Source organism: Prunus mume, linkage group LG7, assembly GCF_029339155.1.
Source record: "Prunus mume cultivar Tortuosa linkage group LG7, ASM2933915v1, whole genome shotgun sequence".
Lineage (NCBI taxonomy): Eukaryota > Viridiplantae > Streptophyta > Magnoliopsida > Rosales > Rosaceae > Prunus > Prunus mume.
The window spans coordinates 8,273,208-8,294,187 of NC_142704.1; the positions used below are offsets into that span (position 1 = coordinate 8,273,208).

A 20,980-nucleotide genomic window follows, 5' to 3' on the forward strand; every position below is an offset into this window, starting at 1 on the left:
CCGGTTATTGTGCAAGGGGCATCATCTTCTAAACACAAAACACAGCGTTCTCACTCATGCATTCAATGTTATCGGTTTGACACTAGTGCTGCAGACACTTGGAGAGCACATGGCTGATGGGAAAACGTTTCCTTTTCTTTACTTCTTGTTTTTGGTAACGTGGGTGATGAAATGTTGATGATGATAAGCAGGCTCAGTCTGTTACAACAGGAGACAGGAGGAGGAGGAAGGGGGAGGAGGAGTAGGGCCAGGTGAGAAAACTCCACAACAACTCAACGTCTCATTTATTATAAAATAATTTCATTTAATTTATTGCAACTGGTTTCTGCAAAAGCTGCAAATTTATTAAACCAATCTCCCAGAGTTGCATGCATGTGAAATATTCATAGTTAATTGAAAATAGCAATCATAAGGATGCATATGTATATCTGCATGCATCCGCCTACTTTTGCTATATAGTATATAATACTAAATATACCTGTTCTCCAATATTATTCTTCTTCAAGCTGCTAAATTAAATAATTAAATATTGTAATGTAACATGTAAGTATTAATTAGTTATGCTAAACTAATATAATATATATATATAATTTTTGTGTTTTTCTTTGAAGTCATGAATGGTTGCCATGCACGATCTCCCAGAACATGATTCATTGGGTGTGGTGAACGTATGGTATGTACCCTATCTTATCTTCTGAATCCATTATATTACCAAACATCAAAAAGAATATATATATATATATATACTTGTATTGAGAGATTCTTCAAATAAGCTTCTTTGAGGGACATCTTTATAAGGCATACTTCTCATTGTATTTCACTAATCGAAACCATCTATTTTGTAGATATTCATTCAAAGATCATCTCTATAAAAAATCACTTGAATCCGATATCATTTGACCACTCAATTAAATTATTAAAATTTTAGTACTTTCTTGAAGATCACTGTATTTATTGATTTTGTTGGATACAATTAGATGTCTAAATGGTATCAAATTTGTTTAATTTTTTGCAAAGATAATCTATAAATGAAGACCTAAAAAATAGATAGTTTGGATCGTTGAAAAACAATTCGTAAGGTACCCTAATGAAAGGGTATATATAATATATAACGTAAAATTAGACCTGTAGAATTAATATATATATGTAGTCAACAATATTAATTGATTCAACGACTCAAATTCTAAAGTTGCATCTCTTCAACATAGAAACTTTCCAATGCACAAAGTCATACTGTCACATAAGTTGTAGAATGAGGTTGTTGGAAAGAAATGGAGAATTCAATTTCTAGAAAGAAAAAAGGAAAAAGGAAAAAGGAAAAAACAAACAAGAACAGAAAAAAAAATGCAAATAAAGATAATAAAGAGAGTTGACTAAAAAGAGATTGGAGTGGAATGGTGGTGCCACATATAGCTAGCTTAGCTTACGTCGGCTCTCCATGAAAAGCAACTTGAAGGGTTTTTATCATGGAATGGAACACGTACGTTCTGCACTCATTTGGCTTCTTTCATGGGATACTCGATCGCCATTTCGAGCTGTAGCTTTACCAATCAGATTGTCTTTTCTCTCTATTCTGATCTTTCCTTATCTATCACAGATTCTTTCCTCACTACTGATCGAACCCAAAACCTGGAAAATCATATCATGAAAATCATCACACTACTTTACATCTATATCATGGAAATTGCCTAATGTTGACCCCGTGCATGCATGTGTAATATCAATCATAAACAAACCGCTTTCAAGACTCACATTGATATTAATTTGTGTAAATTATTGAGATTGTTAATGTTAAAACTGTGCCCCGTTGATTAAAATCGTGTGTGGTTTAGATTTACGTTCTGACAATATAAATTTATGCAAATATATGAAAATTATTGCAGTACGTGCATAAAACATCAAAACGTTGGTGTCCAGAGAGAGCCTGTGACTTCTTTCATTCACGGCTACTAAGTTTTTGGACAAAATATGAAATCATGCGATCCGTATCATTACAGAGCTGGAAAAAAAAGGTCTGAGCATGTGTGATAGCTAGCTATAAGTCAATATAAACGGCAAACAGAAGGAGAGAATATATATACATAATATGAAATCGGATTTAAGTGATTTTTTATTATAGAGATGATCTTTGAATGAATATATATAAAATAGACGGTTTGCATTAGTGAAATACAATCCGGAGTAGGCCTTACAATAGTGTCCCTCAAATAAGTTTATTTGATAGATCTCTCATCGAACGCTCTTTGTATATATGTAGCTTATTTGAATTTATATCTGGCCATTAGCGGAACCACCCACAAGGCTATGGTGGGCTATAGCCTAGGTTGAGTTTTGAAGAAAAAAACAAACCTATATATATGGCAAACTAGCAACTACAAAACATTAAGGAAATATGAAGTCTGATGGTTTGTTTAAGGAAAGATTTTTGAAGAAAAAAAAAAACTATATAGACCACCATAAACTACAACACATTAAAAAAATATTATTTTTCTCAAGTCTGTTTAATTCTTTGCTATCTTTTGGCAGTTGTATTCTCTCAATAAGCGCATGGCACAACTTGAATAGACACACGTTGAAAAATTCATAATTCTGCCCTTGTATGTGGCGAAGCGGAAAAGTTTGCATAACCTTCTAATTTTATAAAATTTAATTTATCATAATAGTAGTTGCTGATAAATCCTACATATGGTCAATCCTCCATTGACTCTATTTACTTAGGGAGGCAAACTATAAGGAAAAAGAAAAGATATATATAGATTATTCTTTGTTAAAAACTTTCGGTGTTAATTAAGGAAAAGTAAGTTAAAAGACGTGAGCAATCCACATTCAATGTACTTTGATGATCATTGATTACTTACTATATTTAGTTTCTAATAACTTGTTTGTTTGAGCATGGTAAAGTTAACGAACATATACAAAAGTGAAAACAAGCCGCCGGAATTCAAGGAATAATACGTAAAGAGGTCTGAATAATATCGTTGGCATGCAGTTGGAAAGTTGATTAAGTTTGTCTGTCAAACCGCTATTAACGACATTAGAGGTGAAGATAATCGAAGTTTAATTTCTAGACAACTCTTCAGTCTTCTCGGCGCCGCCTCTCTTATCTTGCTAAAGCAGCTTTATGGGGAGATAGATACCAATGCCATTAGCCAGATATGTAAAGCATGAAAATATGGGAAGGGATAAGGGTCTACCTCCTTGTTCATAAAGGAGTGATTTACGAATTTTCATCATACATATGTTATAATCGAAATCATTCATATTTTAAAGATCATATCTGTAATCGATTAAATTTGAGAGCGTTTACTCATTCATATATATTAACTAAACGGTTTTAACGGGACATGTTGAGAATATATTCCTCAGTTTTAGTTGGGTATAATACAACTATCAATAGGGTGTTAGTTGAATTAACCTAGATTTCTAGTGTGCTTCCAATTCCAAGTAGTTATGGGTTCAAGTCCACGTCTTAACGATGTCAAAAGAAAAAAAGCTAGGTACAACTCATATTCAGCGGTACAAAAATTGTGCATCTTTAACAGTACTTATCAATTCATAATATAAATCAATGAAACTTATTTCAAAGGCCCAAGTCTGGATCTCGGATAATTTGTTCTGAAGGCCCTTGGAATTGTTAGGAGCTACCAGGCCTTGGCCCATTTTACTTGGTTCCTCTGTTGCACCTAGATTTTGGGCCTCTGGGCCATTTGACCCATTACCAATTTCTGCCGTGCCTTTACATTACAGATCGACGGTCCTTATCAAAGTGCGGCCTTTATGTTGTGCCCTAATTTGCTGTACCCAAACTATTTATATATGATCACTATCGATCAAAACCCTAACTCAGAAGTCTAGAACCCTTCTCCTCTTCTGCACCATCCTTGTATGCCGCTTCTCACCTCCCACTTTGAATTTGAGATTCATAGCCAATTCTCAGTATTGCGAAGCATTCTCATCTTGTATTGTTTTGCTCTGTGTTTGTTTTCATTGTTTAAGGCTAGTATTAAGAAGTGTGCCTACCTATGCCTGTGATGGTGTTAAATATACTTTGAGATTAATTTCTATGAAACAAATTTACTCTGAGGCATGAGGCTTTATGATTACTGCACTGTTTCTGTTCTTGTTCCCTGAATTTTTTCTGAATTGTTGATTTTGTTATTTGGCTGAGGAAAACTTTGGAGTTGGGCTTAGCCCAAAACCCTGGTCAAGCAAATTTATTGCCTGGTTTCGCTGAAATTTCTTATCTTTAGTTGTTATGCCGGAAAGTTTGGATTTTTACCATGCAAACTTGTTTATGCAAGTGAAGGTTTTGATAATAAGAATGAGAATTGATTGTGTTTGGGATTGCAAGTGACGATAAAACAGACAGGGACATCTGCACTCTTCGGAGGGTGATGACTTAGTCTAATGGGAATCTCTCTGATGCATTTTCAACATTTTTGCACTGCACTGGATTTGTGTTCTTGTGTAATTGTTTGCTTATGTTGGTTTCATAAATTTGAGTTGTGCTGGTAGGAATGTTGGTGGTAATTTGTTTTGATTGTGTTTAATCATTATGCCAATTGATCTGATGTTGTGTATGTCTAAGTTATTTGTGCAAGTGACGATAAACAGACAGGGACATCAGAACTCCTTTGGGAGGATGGTGATTTGTCAATGGGAATCTCTCTGATGCACAACATTACTTGAATTGAATGAATTTTCTTTTAAATTAAAACTTTTGCCAATGATGCAGTTAAAATGCACGTATTATCAGAGATAATTATGATGATATATGCTATTGTCACTACCTCTGAGGCATTCTCTCTGTTTTCCGTTTGGAAATCTGATTTATTTTTGCTTGTTTGAAACATTTGTGGTTCGTAAGATCAAATGACATGATCTTTTTAGTGTAAGAATTGGTTTTGAGAAAAACAGAGCCTAATGATTGCAACAAAAGAACGGAGATTTGAAGGGTGCTTTTGTGGAAGCTTAACATAGTATTGGGCTCCAAAAGCGCCTCATGAAATAATCGTTCACGCTGGATAGTATATGAAGGCTTTCACACTATTTAATTTCTGTTGTTTGGTTCTTGGTTTTGTTTTTCAAGTGTCGTATAAACAACTGAATTTTTGTGTTCAAGTATCTAATCTAAGCATCGTATAAAGTTTTCACAATCCGCTGATTTCAGTGACTGTTTGAAGAAGAGCTGCTGATCATCCATGTTCCCCATTTGTTACCGCCTATGAGCACCCAAAGAATGTTTTCGACACTCGGTCTCGGGCTTAGAAAGGAGATTTTATTGACAAACCTCTCTTAAAATGACTTAAATTCACTAATTTCTAAGCTTAGTGAAAATGATTAAGATTGAGAAGAATGTGAAATGACTTAACTTCATTAATCTATAAGCAATAATATAATTCTCATGTGTTTTAGAATGGAAATTGGTTTCGACCAAAAAAAAGAAGAATGTAAATAGGTTCTTTGTGGGCGTTCTTGCAGCCCATTCTTCATGAACTGGATTACCTGGAGCCCAAGGCTAGGGCTGTTTGTTTGCCCTTAAGTACACAGGCCTAGTGGGTTATTGTTTCCTAAGCCCAGAAAGAGTACCAAGAATTTATGATTAGGTAAATGCTTCGATTTACGTTGATGTTTGCAAATGTACCTACTAATTGAATTCTAAAATTACATATGGAGTTGCACTGATTGTTTTTATTTCTACTTTCTTGTCTGCAAGAACCCTCTTTTTGGGGCAGTACTCTTCTTGTGTAATCTTGTATCTGTCTTCATATCAATGAATCTACTCTGTTCAAAAAAAAAAAAATTTGAATTCTAAAATGAGAATTAGATGATATGGGCTGGATTAATAATTTTAGATGCGGGAGACTTTGGAAAAAGCAGAAGGAGAGAGAATTTTTAAAAGAAGCCAAAATGGATAAAATTGTTCTTATTTATTTTTGGATTTTCTAAAGAATCTTTCACATTTGCATGTCTTTGATTTGAAAGTTGAGAGGTTTTTCTGTCTTTTCAAAAAAAAAATTGGTTTTTTTAAAAAGTGAAAGTTTTTTTATAACTAAAACCTAAATTTACTTTGATGGTAAAACCATCCCTTTGTCCAGTAACATGGAAGTGGAAACTGGAAACCGCGTTGGAATAGATAGCCTGGTTTCTGCAAGATATTTCCTAGTATGTAGCCAGAATAGCCATATAGGGATGGCGCCCAACCCACTTCCCTGGGACCCACGCAGAGTTGGATTCTTGGTAATCCACGTCAGTGCCACCGGTACGTGACCTGACCAGCAAAAAGCATTATTTGTTTCCCTATTTAGTTTTGTCTGAATGCCAAATTTTTTTTGGTTCAAAGTGTATGACTTAGTTTCCACTGCAAATAAACAATTCAAAAAGGAAAAATGATTTTTTCATGTGAAACGTTTGTTCAACTTTTGGGAAATATAGAGGGCTGGTAGTCGAACTCTAAAATTAATTGAATACACTCATTGATCTAATTACACCATAATATTTTAATCTTAAATGTAAAATTAACTAAGTACATTATATTTAACTACCAAAAATATCTCTGATACACCCTAATACACTATCACACAACACCCTTTTAAACAAATACTAACTATAAAATTAATCTAATGAATTATAATAAGCACACGTCACCATAATTGTATTAACCTAAAACTCACTCACCATTTGCACCTTCTTAGCCAATACTTATGAAATAAAAAATAAAAAAATAAAATGTTCCAGCAATAACTACCTCCTAACGATGGAGGACTTCAATTCGTAGGCCTTGTTGAGAGTCCCATCATCCAAAATTCAGAGAGAGAGAGAGAGAGATAGAATCACATGGCTAGCTAGTAGTGGGGTAAGTGGGTTGGGTCGGGAAGGTGTTTATGTTTGATGATATATTTATTTATATTTCAAAAGTATTGGATACAATGAAAATTGTGAGTTTTATGTTAGTACAATTTGTTGATGTGGACTTATTAGAATTCATTAGATTAATCTAGTGGTTAGTATTGACTTAAATGCGTATAAATGCACCGATGCTAAATGTAGAGTCTCGGAATTAGTGAGTAGGGTGTACTTACTAAAATTATATTTGTTTCACAATTCAATATATACTTTTTGATTATTTTATAGGATAAATTAGTAATTCAATACATAGTTTGACAATAGGGTGTACTCAGTTAATTTTAGGGTTCGTTTAGCAGCACTCGAAATATATTACTATATTGGAAATTGTGGAACAAGATGTTGAAAACAATACAAACTTTGGAAATGCCAAGACCGGAATCTCCTCTAGAAAAGCCAAGTCCTATCATAATCCAGCCTTTGAGTTGAGTTTTCAAAAGCAATGAAGTTTAGCTATTGTCAACACGAAAATTCGACTCTTGTCAACATTCAAGGGTGGCCACAAATGACCAACTGCCTGATTTGATGACCCATATGATTATAATTTAATTTAATTTTTGAATACTTAGCTGTAATTATTGACTAAATCTTAAAGTTTGGAACTTGGAAACAGATCATTCCCAGGACCCACTAAAGATTGATGGATTATTGCCAATACACATCTTGGAAAAACAAAGCATTGCCCATGTATTTGTAGGTGAATGGAAGGGCTTTTGGACAAATGCAAAACTGTTCTAGGTACCAAATCCATAACTCCATATTCTACCACAAGCAAATTGGAAGAAATAACAAGCTTGATCTGATTAAAAATCATTAATCAGATCACAATATCCAATCTAATAATAAGATTAACCAAACTTGCAGGGCTCAATGTAAAAAAGCCAGAGCCCCTGCTTATGGAAAACCCAAAAAATTAAAAGATATGTACAACACCACCACCAAGTAGGAACTGTCCCAGAGATAGAGAGCTGCTTTAAAGTTTCACCATGGAACTTTCTTCTTGAAGCTCTATATTATGGCTTGCATTGCTCCAAACACCAGCCATATCTATAATTTCTGTGACTAGATCCTCCACTCTTTCTTCCTTCATGGAAGGAGATGTTGATGTTGTTGATAATTCACCCATTGAAGCTAACTTTAACATCTCAGATTCATCTAAACCTTTTGCTGGGCCCCCAAGATTACAACGGCCAGTCCCATGTTTTGCCATGGCATCTTTGAATTTCTTAATCTGTCAAATAAGAATTTTAACTTAGTATTTTGATCCACAAACACATCTGCTAAATGCGTTGATATTGAAACTTAAGAAAGAAGATTGATTTAGGGAAATACTTACAGTGGCATTGGTGCAGCTGAAGCTACATACACGACCTTCTGCACCTTTGTAAAACCTAAAGAATGGTAGCACATGAATGTTGAGGGCATGACACATAGTCTTGAGCTCCTCATAGTTAACTTTAAGAAAAATTGCATCTGGGTTCAATTCAGCCTGCTGACAGATCTGTGAAAATGGATAATTGTTGGTTAACAAATTTCACAAAATAAATTAGATTGCTATAATTTCGAGGTGGGTTTTCTCTAAACAGAAATATATGAATTGGTTATTTGGTCTCTAGAACATAAACTGAAAATAAAATATACCTTGGGATGGAGAGCTCTGCAACCTCCACAACCAGGTGAGTAGAAGTCAACTACAACCAATCTATCCCCAGCGTTCTTCAAGGAATCAACAAGTTCTTGAGCAGAATGGATCTCCACCATGTTGGGATGAAGGGTCTTCTCCCACCATTTCATAGCTCGGCTTACACAGATAGATGCTTGAGCCTGAAACCAGATATTAACAATTATTTGTTGAAGGCCAAAATAATAATGCAGTATGGAAACACAAAAATCTACAAATGCCAAAAGCCAAAAGCCAAAATAGAGAAAGGAAAAAAAGAAAACTTTACATACATGAACTGAGAAATCGCTTGGCGTTTTGACCTTCCAATGCTCAAAACCCTTTTGATCTGAGACAATAATGGGTTTGCCCAAGAAATCACAACTCAACACAGGAAAAGCTCTTGAATTTGAATCCTTATATTGTGAAGAATTGAAGGGGGGACAAAACCTATAATCCCCTTTGGATTTGGAGCCAAGTGTAATCTCATCCAACCCAGAAATATAGAAACCACTCTGTGATGAGAATCCCATAGCTAGGTTAAATCAGACACCTTTTCTGAGAGCAGGAAACAAGAAAAACCCACTTCAACCTTTCCAACTTTCTGAATCAAAATGGTTGGAATATGGCTGAAAAGAGATCCCTTGCAATAAAACCTTGAGCAAGATTTATGCTTTTCAACAAAAAGTGCAAGCTTTGAAGAAAAAGGTGTGATCTTTGTGACAAGTAACCTATCTAATTGTGGCTTGAGAGAGAGAGAGAGAGAGAGAGAGAGAAGTGCTTTGTTCTTTGAAAACTTTGGAGAGGGAGAGGAGAGGAGAGGAGGAAGAAGAAGAAGAAAGAAGTGGGTATTTAGAAAAGGAAAAAAGGGTAGGTGGGGTCTTTCTGATTAGGATTTTACTCTTATCCACATTTTATTTTCCCTTTATAATTTGGATAAATGACACTGAATTTTAGCTCTGTCTTGAATGTTGACGTGTATATCCTCTTACCGGAATTAAAGATGATTTGTGTTATATTTTAGGGTTTTTTTTCTCCTTTTTTTGTAATTTTGGGTTGAGTTTTGGAATTTGAGCTGGCCATGTTTTAAACAATTTGCTATATTATTACCGGTAAATGTTTCTGTTGTGTATTTTCAATGGAATATTCCCCATGAAATTATGAAAAGCGGATAAAACGCGTAGCTGACTGTGTCTGCCTCTTCGAATTTTGGATAAGATGACAAATCCCTCTTCTCTTTTTACACTGCACGGAAGGAGTAAAATCCCTCTGTTTATTTGACTTTTTCTTTTTTCCAAATGCTATTTTGGTAAATAAAAGTCTTTTTTTAAATATAAAATTCCAAGTCTTTTCTGATGAAAAATTTCGTTTTTATAAATAGTTTTGAGAGAAATAGGATTTATGTATAGTTTTCTTAATGCAGGATTTATATATAGTTAAACAACAGGTAAAGTCCTAATTCCAGTCCATTACAAGACGCAAACCATGCAAGGGGGATGAATTTTACTATTATAAGGGAGCTTAATAAACAAATGACCATGAGATGCTCTGTGCTAAGTGCCCTGATTAGGCCTTAACAAATGACAAATCGCAGCATCTAACAACCACATGGTTATTAAAATATTATAGAGAGAAGAAAATTTTAATTAATAAACAACATCCACTGCAAACACACTACGGACATAAGAATTTCAAATGCAGAAGATATTTTTCCCATTAATAATCATGAGTGATGAGTCATGGTACAAGGAACCTAATCCAAAACAAAACAAAAATAGAAACCAAGTTCAAGTAGTACCAAAACTCTGCACTTCACTCAATGGAAGTCGCTTAGAACGAAAGTCAGTTGTTTTTTTTTTTTAATCTTTGTTTAGAGACTATTGATTTTAAATTGGATTGAAAGAGAACGAAAATAAAGTACATAATGGACTCAAATTCATTTTCCACCATCTAAATGGATAAATGTTAATATGTGGTGCATTTGATTAAATCAGAAATGCCACCGAGCGTAGTTGTGGATTAAGGGATAATGTGTCCGTCTTTTTGCACCTGAATTCGAATTCTTCTTCCCATAAATTAGAGTAATTTATGAAATGCCACCAAGCAGCAATAAATGCGTAGCATATATGTAAATGTAAAGGGCCGAAAACCCACATTCATTTTATGATTTAATGTTATGGGAGCGTCATGCATGCAAGTGCGCCTTTTCTCTGGATGAAATGGCATGACAGTGAGAGCACCTGGGCTTCTAGATGATGGATAATGATAAAGCTTGGTTACATGTCCATGGGATCTGTATATTAGCACACAGATTTTGGATCAACTTTTCCGGTCCTTAAAGATGGCCCATAGATTTGGATTTTGGAGCACTGGTTTGGCACAAAACCAAGGCAGAGGTATCTTCCAGAACAAGTCCATGAGTTTGGGAACAGCTTTCCTCGTGTCTCTCTTGGTGTACCTAACAAAGAAATGAGAGCCACAACAATGCAATCATGCAGCATTGTTCTCCATAACCTCAATAATCATTCAATTTACCAATTGTTTCTATTTTTTTTCTTCATTTGTTAGTTTGTTGCAGAACTAACTGCAAATATAAAAAAACAAAAGATTAATTCAAACATTCAAAGGTTTGAATTAATATACAGTATATATACACATTATAATAACGTCTTGATGTTTGAGGGGGTGGAAGAACAGTGAAAGAATATTAAACAATCATTTCACTTGACAAGCTCCTCCTCCTTACCAGCCTCTTCCAACTCTCTCAAGCTTCCAACCTTCTGCTCTATCTCCTCAATCAGCTCCTCCCTCCACAACTCTGCTCTTGCAGATTCTTCAATGTCTGCTTGCTGCATCACCAACCATTAATTATACCTCAATCAGATTTTTAAGTTGCTGGTGCTGGCCAACTACAATTGATATAGGAGGAGGTTTCTATACATGTGGAGATACTGTTTGAAGTTACATATAAAGTGGGATCCAGAAGTGCATGGAAAATAATGAACTTAATTAAGTACCTTCTCATAAATCCAATGTCCAGTACCATCACCTCCATCTTTTCTGTACGTTTCTGAATCATAGTATGGATCCTGAAACATTCTCCAACATTTCAGAATGTTCTCTAAACTAAGCTAATGAAAATATTACAATTAATGTAATAAACTAAAAACAATGTTCTGTCTCATTTGCATTCATGTATTTTATTAATCTAAAATTTCCAATAGAAAGAGATTTCGCTAACGAAAAAGCTTACAATGCTGCCCGATATCATACGAATTCACAAAAACTACAAGTGTCCAAAGAAAAGAATGAAATGAGACTAAATATAGCTACTTATACCTTCATGGAACCAAAGAATAAGCATCCCCAACAAGTGAACATGATGTAAAAAGTATCTACAAATAGGAAAGGGAGGGGTCAAACAAAAATCCTGTCACAATTTTCATGCATCCTAATCCATCACAGAGTACATAGAAAAACTAATCAAAAAAACCTTAGGAAAGGTGTACTTACAGACATTCTTTATGGATTCATCACTGAGATGCACAATAGATTTGTGGGTTATAAGGTCTCTTTGGCCTTCTATATGTTCAACTAGAACTGCCATCAAAGGCCAATCTGGGAAAGGCATTTGTTTTGCATAAAGAGGCTCTTTTGCTCTTCTTCCCAACTACAAGCTATTGAACAAAATATAACACATAACGTTAATGCAGTAAATAGTTTGACATATTAATGGTTCTGTTTTTTGCTAATTTAAAAACTAATAAAAAGGAAAATAAATTCACAAACTGCTTCATTACCTGCCTGCACCCACTGAAAAGTTCTGAGCTTGAAGACTGCCTAAGCTGCAAAAGAAGGGCACTCTAAGCATTTCCATGTACCATTTTAAACATAAAAAGAAAAGCAGCAAAAAAAAAAAGGCATTAACAAGGGAAAGTTGGATTTTTACCAATCTGGTACATGAGCTCGTGTGAGTCATGTCCAATTTAGTTGTTTGCATAGAGGAGCTATGAATATGTGGACTGATAATGGTGAAACCCATGATAGCTTCTGCCATTGTCTCCAATGAGTTGAAAAAGATGCAGTTGTAAATTGAAGTGTGAGAGTTTAGGCTGCAGTTTTTGTTTTGTTTTTCATTGGATTGGGGGAAAGTGGATAAGAGAATCATTTGCGTCCACCCTTCTATCACCCTATGAAACATTTAAAATCTAATACTATAAATATAATATTTGGGTAAAGTTTACCAACTGGCCTATTAGCTCAGCTGGTTAGAGCGTCGTGCTAATAACGCGAAGGTCGCAGGTTCGAGACCTGCATGGGCCAATTTTTTTTTTTATCTTTATCCTTTTTATTTATTTATTTTTAAATTTTAATGTTCAACTTTAAAGAAAAGAAAGCAATAGCCAACATAATAATCAATCACAATCAAGGAAAGTTCAGAGCTTTCGATGTCCTATTAGGCTCTTGTTTCCTGTGACTTCTGTCTACTTCTTTGCCTCTTATACACACTTCGTTTGATTTTCCTTATCTCTTTTTCTCGGAAAATCCGTCTTCTTTCCAAGAAATTTTATGGGGAGGACTGGGTTGTTTGATCTTGAAAGGCACTTCGCCTTCTACGGCGCATACCACAGCAACCCAGTTAACATTTTGATACACACTGTGTTTGTGTGGCCGATATTGTTCACCTCTCTGGTTCTTTTGTACTTCACACCTTCTCTGTACACTTTCCCAGCTGGGCTCAGTCATGGTTTTCTGTTGAATTTTGGGTTTGTTTTCACTGTGATCTATGCCTTGTTTTATGTCTGCTTGGATAAGAAAGCTGGGTCTTTGGCTGCTTTGCTCTGTGTTCTCTGTTGGGTTGGAGCCAGTTTGCTTGCTGGTCGCCTTGGATTTTCTTTGGCATGGAAGGTTAGCGCTCCTCTGTTTTAGCTTATGTCTTTTTTGTTGATGATCTCATTTTGGGGGAAACCACAAAGATAAAAATTGGGGATAATTTTAAAATTCAGTATTTCCTGATTGTAATTCTAAGCATCAAATTGGCACTTGGATGGTTAAGTTTCCTCTCAAATTTGAGGAACCACACGGCACTTGGATGAACTCTGCCCAAAGATTGAAACTTTAACCTAGAAATTTGGGCAATAGCATTTTCCAATTGGTATTGCTGGTCTTTTGAGGTTGAAACACCAATTACAGGGTCTTTGCAATTTATAAGTTGAGCTATTGATTCATTTTGCCATTCATCAGTTGAACAACTGTTCATCTGTCTATCCATGCGCAGAAATTTACAATGCATTCTAAGAGTTATATGTTGAAAACTGAAATCCTAATTGTTTGATGAAATACTTATTCAGGTTGTGCTGGCTGCTCAGTTGTTCTGTTGGACTGGACAGTTCATAGGCCATGGGGTGTTTGAGGTGACTAATTTTGGGCCTTTGAACTTTATGCCTTGTTCCCATGTTCCTAACGTAGTATACATTTCCCTGTAATATTTTCATTAGTGAAAATGAGCGGAATTTATATATATATATATATATATATATATATATATATATATCTCACGATAATTTTTCGTTTTAGAAACGAGCACCAGCTCTTTTGGACAACCTCGTTCAAGCATTTCTAATGGCGCCTTTCTTCGTGCTGCTTGAGGTACGTCCTTAAATCCCGTCTAGATTGGAGATGGCTTCTCTATGTGATGATGAGTGAGTCATGTTTCTGTTTCATCGTGCAGGTTCTTCAAACAGCGTTCGGCTATGAACCTTATCCTGGGTTTCATGCAAGTGTGAAAGAAAAGATAGACGCCAACCTCAAAGAGTGGTGCGAGAAGAAACAGAAGAAAATCTCTTAGTGTAGATCAGCCACATGAGACTGTACTAGTGTAGTTTAGCCTCCTGTAAAGAATGAGATGAATGTACTGGTCTGTATCCATATCTATCAAGTACACAAACTTTGGATGGAAATCTATAAATAAAATTTCCAGACTTGAGCTGGAACTGAGCAATATAGTTATCCATTTGAAATGATCTCTGAGCTCTAAATTGCCTAAGTAAGCCTCCTAAGTAGCAGTATATTACACAGGCGACAACTTTCAACTATAGTAATTGCTGTATCTATTTCTTCAGAACAGGCTTCAGTTGAGTCCATTTCAAACCTCATATCATATGAGAACATGCTCCAACCAGGCTATTACCAGGCTCTGGTTTTTGAACTCCCCTGTCCTTCATTGATTTCCTCACACTCATAACTTCGTTCCATCGGCCCGCACTTGCATACATGTTAGCCAGAAGAACATAGTCGCTGCTATGACCTTGATCTGGTTCCAGCTCCAAAAGATGGCTCCTCACTTTTTCCCCAAGCTCAACGTCACCGTGCACCTGACATGCTGCCAACAATGTCCTCCATACAATGGCATTACACTCCATTGGCATGCTCCTGATTAAATTGTAGGCCTCCTCCACATACCCAGCTCGCCCCAACATATCAACCATGCATCCATAGTGCTTCATTGTTGGTTGAGTATGATACTCTTTGCTCATAACATCAAAATATCTTCTTCCTTCATCAACCATCCCTCCATGACTACAAGCACACAAAACTCCCAAGAAAGTAACATCATCTGGTATCTCAAGCTTTTCCTCCAACATTTTCGAGAACAATTCCAAAGCATCGTCCTCATGGCCATGCGTTGCAAGCCCCAGAATTATCGTGTTCCATGACACTATGTTCTTCCCTTCCATCTTACTGAATGTCTCATATGCTTCTTCAAAAGCTCCACACTTTGCATACATGTCGATGAGCGAATTAGACACCGTCACAATATCGCCAAGATTCACTTGATCAATACAAGAATGAACCCACCTCCCAAAATATAATGCCCCCAATGTAGAACATGCCGAGAGGGTCACAACCACGGTGGCCTCATCAGGCTGTACGCCGCTCTGTAGCAGTCGTAAGAACAAGTCAAGTGCTTCCTTGCACTTTCCACAATTGACATGACTATCAATGATGGTGTTCCAAGCCACTAAATCTGGACTAGGTATTTCTTCAAACAGTTTGGTTGCAGTTTGGTCATCCCGCAACACACCATAGATATGAATAAGAGTGTTCCTCACAAACACATGAGACTCCAGCCCAAGTTTCAGAGTGGCACAATGCATCTGTTTGGCCAACATATATGAACCCAATTGCCCACAAGCCTTGAGCAAGAAGGAGAGTGTGAAATTGTCAGCCACCTCTCCTTTCTCTTGCATTCTCTTATAAAACTCAAATGCCTTTTCAGGCTTCCTGGTTTTTCCAAACCCCCTAATCATAGTATTCCATAGAAAACCATCTGGGTTTTCAATGCTGCTGAAAACCGAGGCCCCATAGTTCATGTCTCCACGCTCCGAAACCGCGCAAAAAGATATGATCTTTCCAAGAACAAAGGGGTTTTGATCGCCCCCATTACGGATGATATGGCCATGGGTTTGCTTTACCTCTTTCATGGTGGTGCACTGCTTGAAAAGGGCCATAACCTTGTGCACCTTTTGAAATATGTCGTCACGCATTTGGCTTTTACAAATTACAAGTTGGGTTTACGAGTTACAAATGTGCTTGAGCTTAAGAAAAGAGGATGGTTGAGCTTTGACAAATGCAAATTTTTTTTCATAAATTTTATGTTTTGGTTGGTTCCTTTGTATTCTTGGGGTTTCAACTTGTAATGGGCAAATTTCACTTTGCCCTTTTCGGGCTCCTCTGAAAATTGTCTCAGCCGAAAAAAGAAAAAAAAATTGAGAAGTCTTTTGGGTGTGTGTCTTACGCATGTGGTTTACCTTTTCTTTGTTTGTTTGGGTGAATTCTTTTGGTTTGGACTCAAAAAGAAAGTTTAGTTTTGCCAAATGTAAATTTCAACCTGTAATGTGGTTGCCTTTATATTTGAAAACAATAAGTAGGTTTTGCCTTTATACTTCACCAATGCCAAATGAGTTTGTTTACTTGGTGGCACAAACAGGATTTGCTTGTTTGTCTAACATGATCTATTCGTGTGAGTGTGTGTTGTTGGGCCAAAGCCGAAAGACAAAAGAAAAGCAACTCATCTAGATTAATGCTTGCGGTTTTCTTGAAAATTGCAAGGACAACATTGTTCTTATGCTCACAATAGAAAGGGTTAAGTTTTTGAAATTATGGGCAAGGTTAACTTGTAGAGAACAAAATAGATTACACATGTTCTCTTCAATATAGTACCTCCAAGTAACACAGATGCAAATTTGGAATTTGCTGGAAATCAACAATTTCTAAGATTTTTTTAAAGGATTAAATAGTAACAATCATAATTTCAGCTTGTCCATGGCATTAGATAAATTTGTACAGGTATTTAATCAAATAATATCACAAGGATTCATTCATTTAGGTGATAAGGGAAGCTTCCTCTTCTCTGTCTGCACAAGTCTCTGAGCCAACAACTTTCTTTTTGGTAATTACAACTCCACAAGTCCTTGCTTGTAATAACCTACCTCATCAAAATATTCACAAAACCTCTCATTCTGCAGCCTACAACAATGTTCATGTGTGATCTAAGATCTATACTTGTTATCTGATAAAAAAGACTTGTTTTGTTATCTTCGTGATGAAGACAAAATCAACAGTAATCCGACAAAGCACTATTCATCTCGTGCTTCTGCAGTCCCATGTCGCCTTTAATCAGCCTTCTGCTCGTGCTTCTACAGTCCGTCAATAATTCGAGACAAGTCACTTTTCACGCATGCCTCAACAGTCATATCCCATTAATAATGGAATCTTATGCTGCCACAGTGATTTCCCGATGATTCTCCTCAGTCACATTTCTGTTCTCAGTTTTTGCTAAGATTTCTCTGAGTCATCTTCATGCTCAAAGAAACACTTGTATAATTATGTATCTCTTTCTACCTACAGCCTGCAATCAATAAAATCTTCAAGTCAAGATTTTTCTTTAAGTTTTATGTTTGATTTATAAAAGCTTCAATTGAGTCATTAATTTATTGCATTATTTTCTGCATTATTTTCCGTAATAGTTTTAATTTGATACTCTCTGACTGCTCTGATGAATCTGGCCTTGAGCCGTCATAGACCTGTCATATATATATATATATATGTATATGTATATGTATGTACCTAGTCAAGTATATATTATATAATATATATTATATAATATGTACTGCGACTCTATATTTCAATTGTTCAGTCAGCACATATATATAGAACTTCACTTGAGGAGTTGTAAGCCTTGCATGAAAAGATATAAGATGTTGGTCTCAACCTATCGCAAATTAGTTTTGGGTTGGGATGCTCTATAACTTGTACATTTCTATATTCCATTTGGATATATCAACATTTAAAAACATAGTTGTGATGCTTTAGTTTATTAGGACAAACCTGTAAAAGAAAATAGAAATTCATGGATTGGCATTGTACTTAATTTATTCGTTTATTAAACTATAAGAACTTTCATATAAACACATTGAAATGCCCTTTAGCATTTCAGATTGGAAAAGTTTGAAAATAGGTAAAGATTTATTGAGTTTTTAAGTTTGAGAGTATTTAGATTTATTTCTATATGTTATATATATATAGGCTCGATGACTAGTGAGTAAAGGAAACTTGACAGAAAACCAGAAAATTAGACTTGCAAAACCTAGTTAAAACCTTCAAACTATCAACTTTTCTAGGGACTTTTGGCTCTGATACCAGGTACTGGCCCGGCCTCTTAAGAGCAAATTTTTTTTAAATTTTTAATCAATTTTTAGCTTTAGCTTATGCGCGGAAGGTAGTATAGAGACGTAGAGAATAAACAAAATAATTATCTGAAATTCAAACATACAAAGCCAAAGCCAGGGATAAGAATATAACGAAATTAAAAACGATATAAACGATAGCATTAATATTTAGCAAACTTACATAAAAGCAGAAGGGCAGTAGTGCTTAACAAAAGCTTTACTTGGAATATAAAAACACCCAAACACTCAAACACTCAAAAGTACAAAGTTTATTTTGAGGCGATGGTTTTTCGATGATGTGCAACTGAGGAGAGGTCCTCCTTTTAAAGCCTCGAAGTTGCTGACGTGTCAAATAGAGACAAGAAGTCACAAAGCAGCCTACAGTAGAGCGGCATCTTCACTTTAAGGATTCTTGCTGAACTTTCTCGAAAGCAGTCAAAAAGAAAAAGCAAACTTTTACAAAAGTGAAAGCAAAGTTAAAATAGAAGAATCTTGCTTTAACTAGAGGAAAAGTAAAGCTAAAATAACATGAAAGCATAAAATTACAATTTACAAATTGTTTTCTTATCAGACAGAATATCACTAAGGCCTACCATAAAGATCCGGATGATAATTATCCAGCATGTCTTCATTTGCAAAAGGGTCCACCTCATTTTCAAGCTGAGTGGCAGATGCTGATGCCATGGATTCGTCATCCAAATCCAGAATCTCGAGGACTTTCTTTTGCAAGTCTTCTTTAGAAGATGATGATCCTGGCTGGTCTATCAACAGTTGCAACCTTTGGGAAACACTTAGATTAGAAGAAGTGGTCAAAGGCTGAGCAGCAGCAAAGTCGGGGGATGGGATAAACGCGGAGTCTACCCACACCCATCTCTGCGGCGTCTACCCGCACCCATAGTACATCTCCTAGACACCCTGTCAGCAGCCTGAGCCAAAGCCCTCATGTTGGGATAAGTGTTGGCAGTGACCACGGCCTGAATCTTCCACCCCAAACCGCCTTCAAAGCGTTTGCACCTATCCTCTTCAGTAGCCACTAACTCGGGTGCAAATCTTGACAGCTCATTAAACTTATGTTCATACTCTGCCACCAACATTGACCCCTGTTTCAGATATAGGAACTCTGACTTCTTAGCATACCGGTAAGAAGGTGGATAAAATTGGTCGGAGAAGACCCTCTGGAATTCCTCCCAAGTGATGGCAGCTGGATCCTAATAACCTCGCTTCACTGCCTGCCACCAATGATAAACATTTCCCTTAAGCAGAAAGGTAGCCAAACGGACTCTATCTTCAACTGGGCACTCTAGCACTTAAGTGAAATTCTGATTTTTACCCAAACTTACTTTGAAATAATTACGGTAGCGCCAACATTACTTGCTGGAATTCATTCTTTTTGTTCAGTTTAAAGGACCTTCTTTAATTTGTTCTCTTTTTATAAATTACATGTCCCAAAGAAACACCATATTTTTTCAGTTCCTGTTTTTGCACTTGCTAATTAAAATAATAATAAAAAATCCGTTTTTACCACCAATGGCAGACCTGCCAAAACCATCACACTCCCATCTAGCCCAACCCTTTCAGTTTTTTTTTTTAAGTTTCAAACAGAAATAAGAAAGGAAACCAACACCAGCTCTCTTAACTATGGAAATATAGCAAAAATCAGCCAATTAACTTTTTACCTCTTTTACCGATTCCAACCATTCCAAATAGCTGCATGCATGCCCTTTTTTGGATACTCCTTCATCTGCAAGGTAATACGACATCAATACTCCTCACTTCCTTTCCTTCTAGCAAGAAATGCCAAAAATTAAAGTAAAAGAATTGACATATATGTAACAGATACTAGTACACAGTGATGCAAAATAAACAAATTGCTATATCATGTTCATACTTTGACTGACTGTAAAGGAGTGGTTTTTACATATCTTTTCAAGGAAACTCACGCCAGATGCTGTAAATACTGCATTTCCAATATGTATTGTCAAAAACTAAATTAAATTAGGTTTTCAGAAAGAGAGAGAGAAAAAAAAAAGAATTCGAAAAGTCTTTTTCAAAGACATTCTACTTAAGATCAACAAATTAAACAAGAGCTTTTTTTCCAATAAGAAAACATAATTGTAAACATAACAATGAGAAGTATTAAAGCAAAGCAAGCAAAACATATAACAAACTGGGAAAAATTATGAATAAAATAAATTCATACTTAAATAAAGGTAGGAAGCCACACTCAACAATTTTGTGCTTGAGAGAGAGAGAGAGAGAGTTTTGATCGGAGGTAGTGGGGGGTGAGGGGTTGAATATACAGATAGATAGAGGATGGTAAAACTTGGTTTCAGTTTTGTGCTTGCTGGAGAGAGAGAGAGAGAGAGAGAGAGAGAGAGAGATATATATATATATATATATATTGGATCTGGAGGCAGCCTTCGGGGTATATGGCTGCCTAGGATTCTAGGAACTACTGAAAGAAAGGTCTCTGTTTGCTTTGCTGATGGATGGATCATGGATGGATGCTCCAAGCCAATCCAATCGTACATGAGATGGGGCCACTACCTTTTTCCAAAAAAACAAACCAAGAAAAATCTCATCTTAATGTGAGGTCAGAGTCATGGACCACGAGAAAGTTGTTTCCCTGCTGCTATCTTCCCAAGCCAAAACCAGGAAAATAACACAGTGACGAAGACCAAAT

At 35.9% G+C, this 20,980-nt stretch overlaps 3 protein-coding genes, 2 long non-coding RNA genes, 5 other non-coding genes and 1 pseudogene across 10 annotated transcripts; 6 read left to right on the top strand and 5 right to left on the bottom strand.

Moving 5' to 3' along the window:
- Positions 1 to 4,019: 4,019 nt before the first annotated feature.
- On the top strand, positions 4,020 to 4,091 carry LOC148915379 (small nucleolar RNA Z267). Its single transcript, XR_016122409.1, has one exon. It is a non-coding gene; the product is annotated as a small nucleolar RNA Z267 (small nucleolar RNA).
- Positions 4,092 to 4,343: 252 nt separating this feature from the next.
- Positions 4,344 to 4,429, top strand: LOC148915380 (small nucleolar RNA R44/J54/Z268 family). The gene has a single exon (XR_016122420.1). It is a non-coding gene; the product is annotated as a small nucleolar RNA R44/J54/Z268 family (small nucleolar RNA).
- Positions 4,430 to 4,593: 164 nt separating this feature from the next.
- On the top strand, positions 4,594 to 4,678 carry LOC148915381 (small nucleolar RNA R44/J54/Z268 family). The gene has a single exon (XR_016122421.1). It is a non-coding gene; the product is annotated as a small nucleolar RNA R44/J54/Z268 family (small nucleolar RNA).
- Positions 4,679 to 4,721: 43 nt separating this feature from the next.
- LOC148915382 (small nucleolar RNA snoR122) lies at positions 4,722 to 4,800 on the top strand. The gene has a single exon (XR_016122427.1). It is a non-coding gene; the product is annotated as a small nucleolar RNA snoR122 (small nucleolar RNA).
- Positions 4,801 to 7,638: 2,838 nt separating this feature from the next.
- Positions 7,639 to 9,465, bottom strand: LOC103338492 (thioredoxin-like 1-2, chloroplastic). The gene is made up of 4 exons (XM_008241703.2): positions 8,860 to 9,465; positions 8,548 to 8,730; positions 8,243 to 8,407; positions 7,639 to 8,137 (listed from the first exon to the last, which is right to left on the bottom strand). The coding sequence occupies exons 1-4, from the start codon at positions 9,097 to 9,099 to the stop codon at positions 7,880 to 7,882; spliced, it is 846 nt and encodes a 281-aa protein (XP_008239925.2). The 5' UTR covers positions 9,100 to 9,465; the 3' UTR covers positions 7,639 to 7,879.
- A 1,584-nt stretch (positions 9,466 to 11,049) lies between these two features.
- Positions 11,050 to 12,707, bottom strand: PNSB4 (NDH dependent flow 6). Its single transcript, XM_008241702.3, is given in 7 exon segments — positions 11,050 to 11,415; positions 11,584 to 11,655; positions 11,906 to 11,961; positions 12,080 to 12,191; positions 12,193 to 12,243; positions 12,367 to 12,411; positions 12,516 to 12,707. Coding segments are annotated over 7 exon segments (573 nt in total). The 5' UTR covers positions 12,624 to 12,707; the 3' UTR covers positions 11,050 to 11,286.
- A 108-nt stretch (positions 12,708 to 12,815) lies between these two features.
- Positions 12,816 to 12,889, top strand: TRNAI-AAU (transfer RNA isoleucine (anticodon AAU)). The gene has a single exon. It is a non-coding gene; the product is annotated as a tRNA-Ile (tRNA).
- Positions 12,890 to 12,979: 90 nt separating this feature from the next.
- LOC103338489 (ER membrane protein, putative (DUF962)) lies at positions 12,980 to 14,589 on the top strand. The gene is made up of 4 exons (XM_008241700.2): positions 12,980 to 13,474; positions 13,918 to 13,980; positions 14,144 to 14,215; positions 14,298 to 14,589. The coding sequence occupies exons 1-4, from the start codon at positions 13,136 to 13,138 to the stop codon at positions 14,412 to 14,414; spliced, it is 591 nt and encodes a 196-aa protein (XP_008239922.1). The 5' UTR covers positions 12,980 to 13,135; the 3' UTR covers positions 14,415 to 14,589.
- Positions 14,468 to 16,247, bottom strand: LOC103338490 (pentatricopeptide repeat-containing protein At4g21065 pseudogene; annotated as a pseudogene).
- Positions 16,248 to 16,818: 571 nt separating this feature from the next.
- LOC148915383 (uncharacterized) lies at positions 16,819 to 19,156 on the bottom strand. Its single transcript, XR_016122241.1, has 2 exons — positions 18,479 to 19,156; positions 16,819 to 17,477 (listed from the first exon to the last, which is right to left on the bottom strand). It is a non-coding gene; the product is annotated as an uncharacterized LOC148915383 (long non-coding RNA).
- A 168-nt stretch (positions 19,157 to 19,324) lies between these two features.
- Positions 19,325 to 20,671, bottom strand: LOC103338488 (uncharacterized). The gene is made up of 3 exons (XR_514587.2): positions 20,498 to 20,671; positions 19,974 to 20,038; positions 19,325 to 19,526 (listed from the first exon to the last, which is right to left on the bottom strand). It is a non-coding gene; the product is annotated as an uncharacterized LOC103338488 (long non-coding RNA).
- Between the last annotated feature and the right edge of the window lie 309 nt (positions 20,672 to 20,980).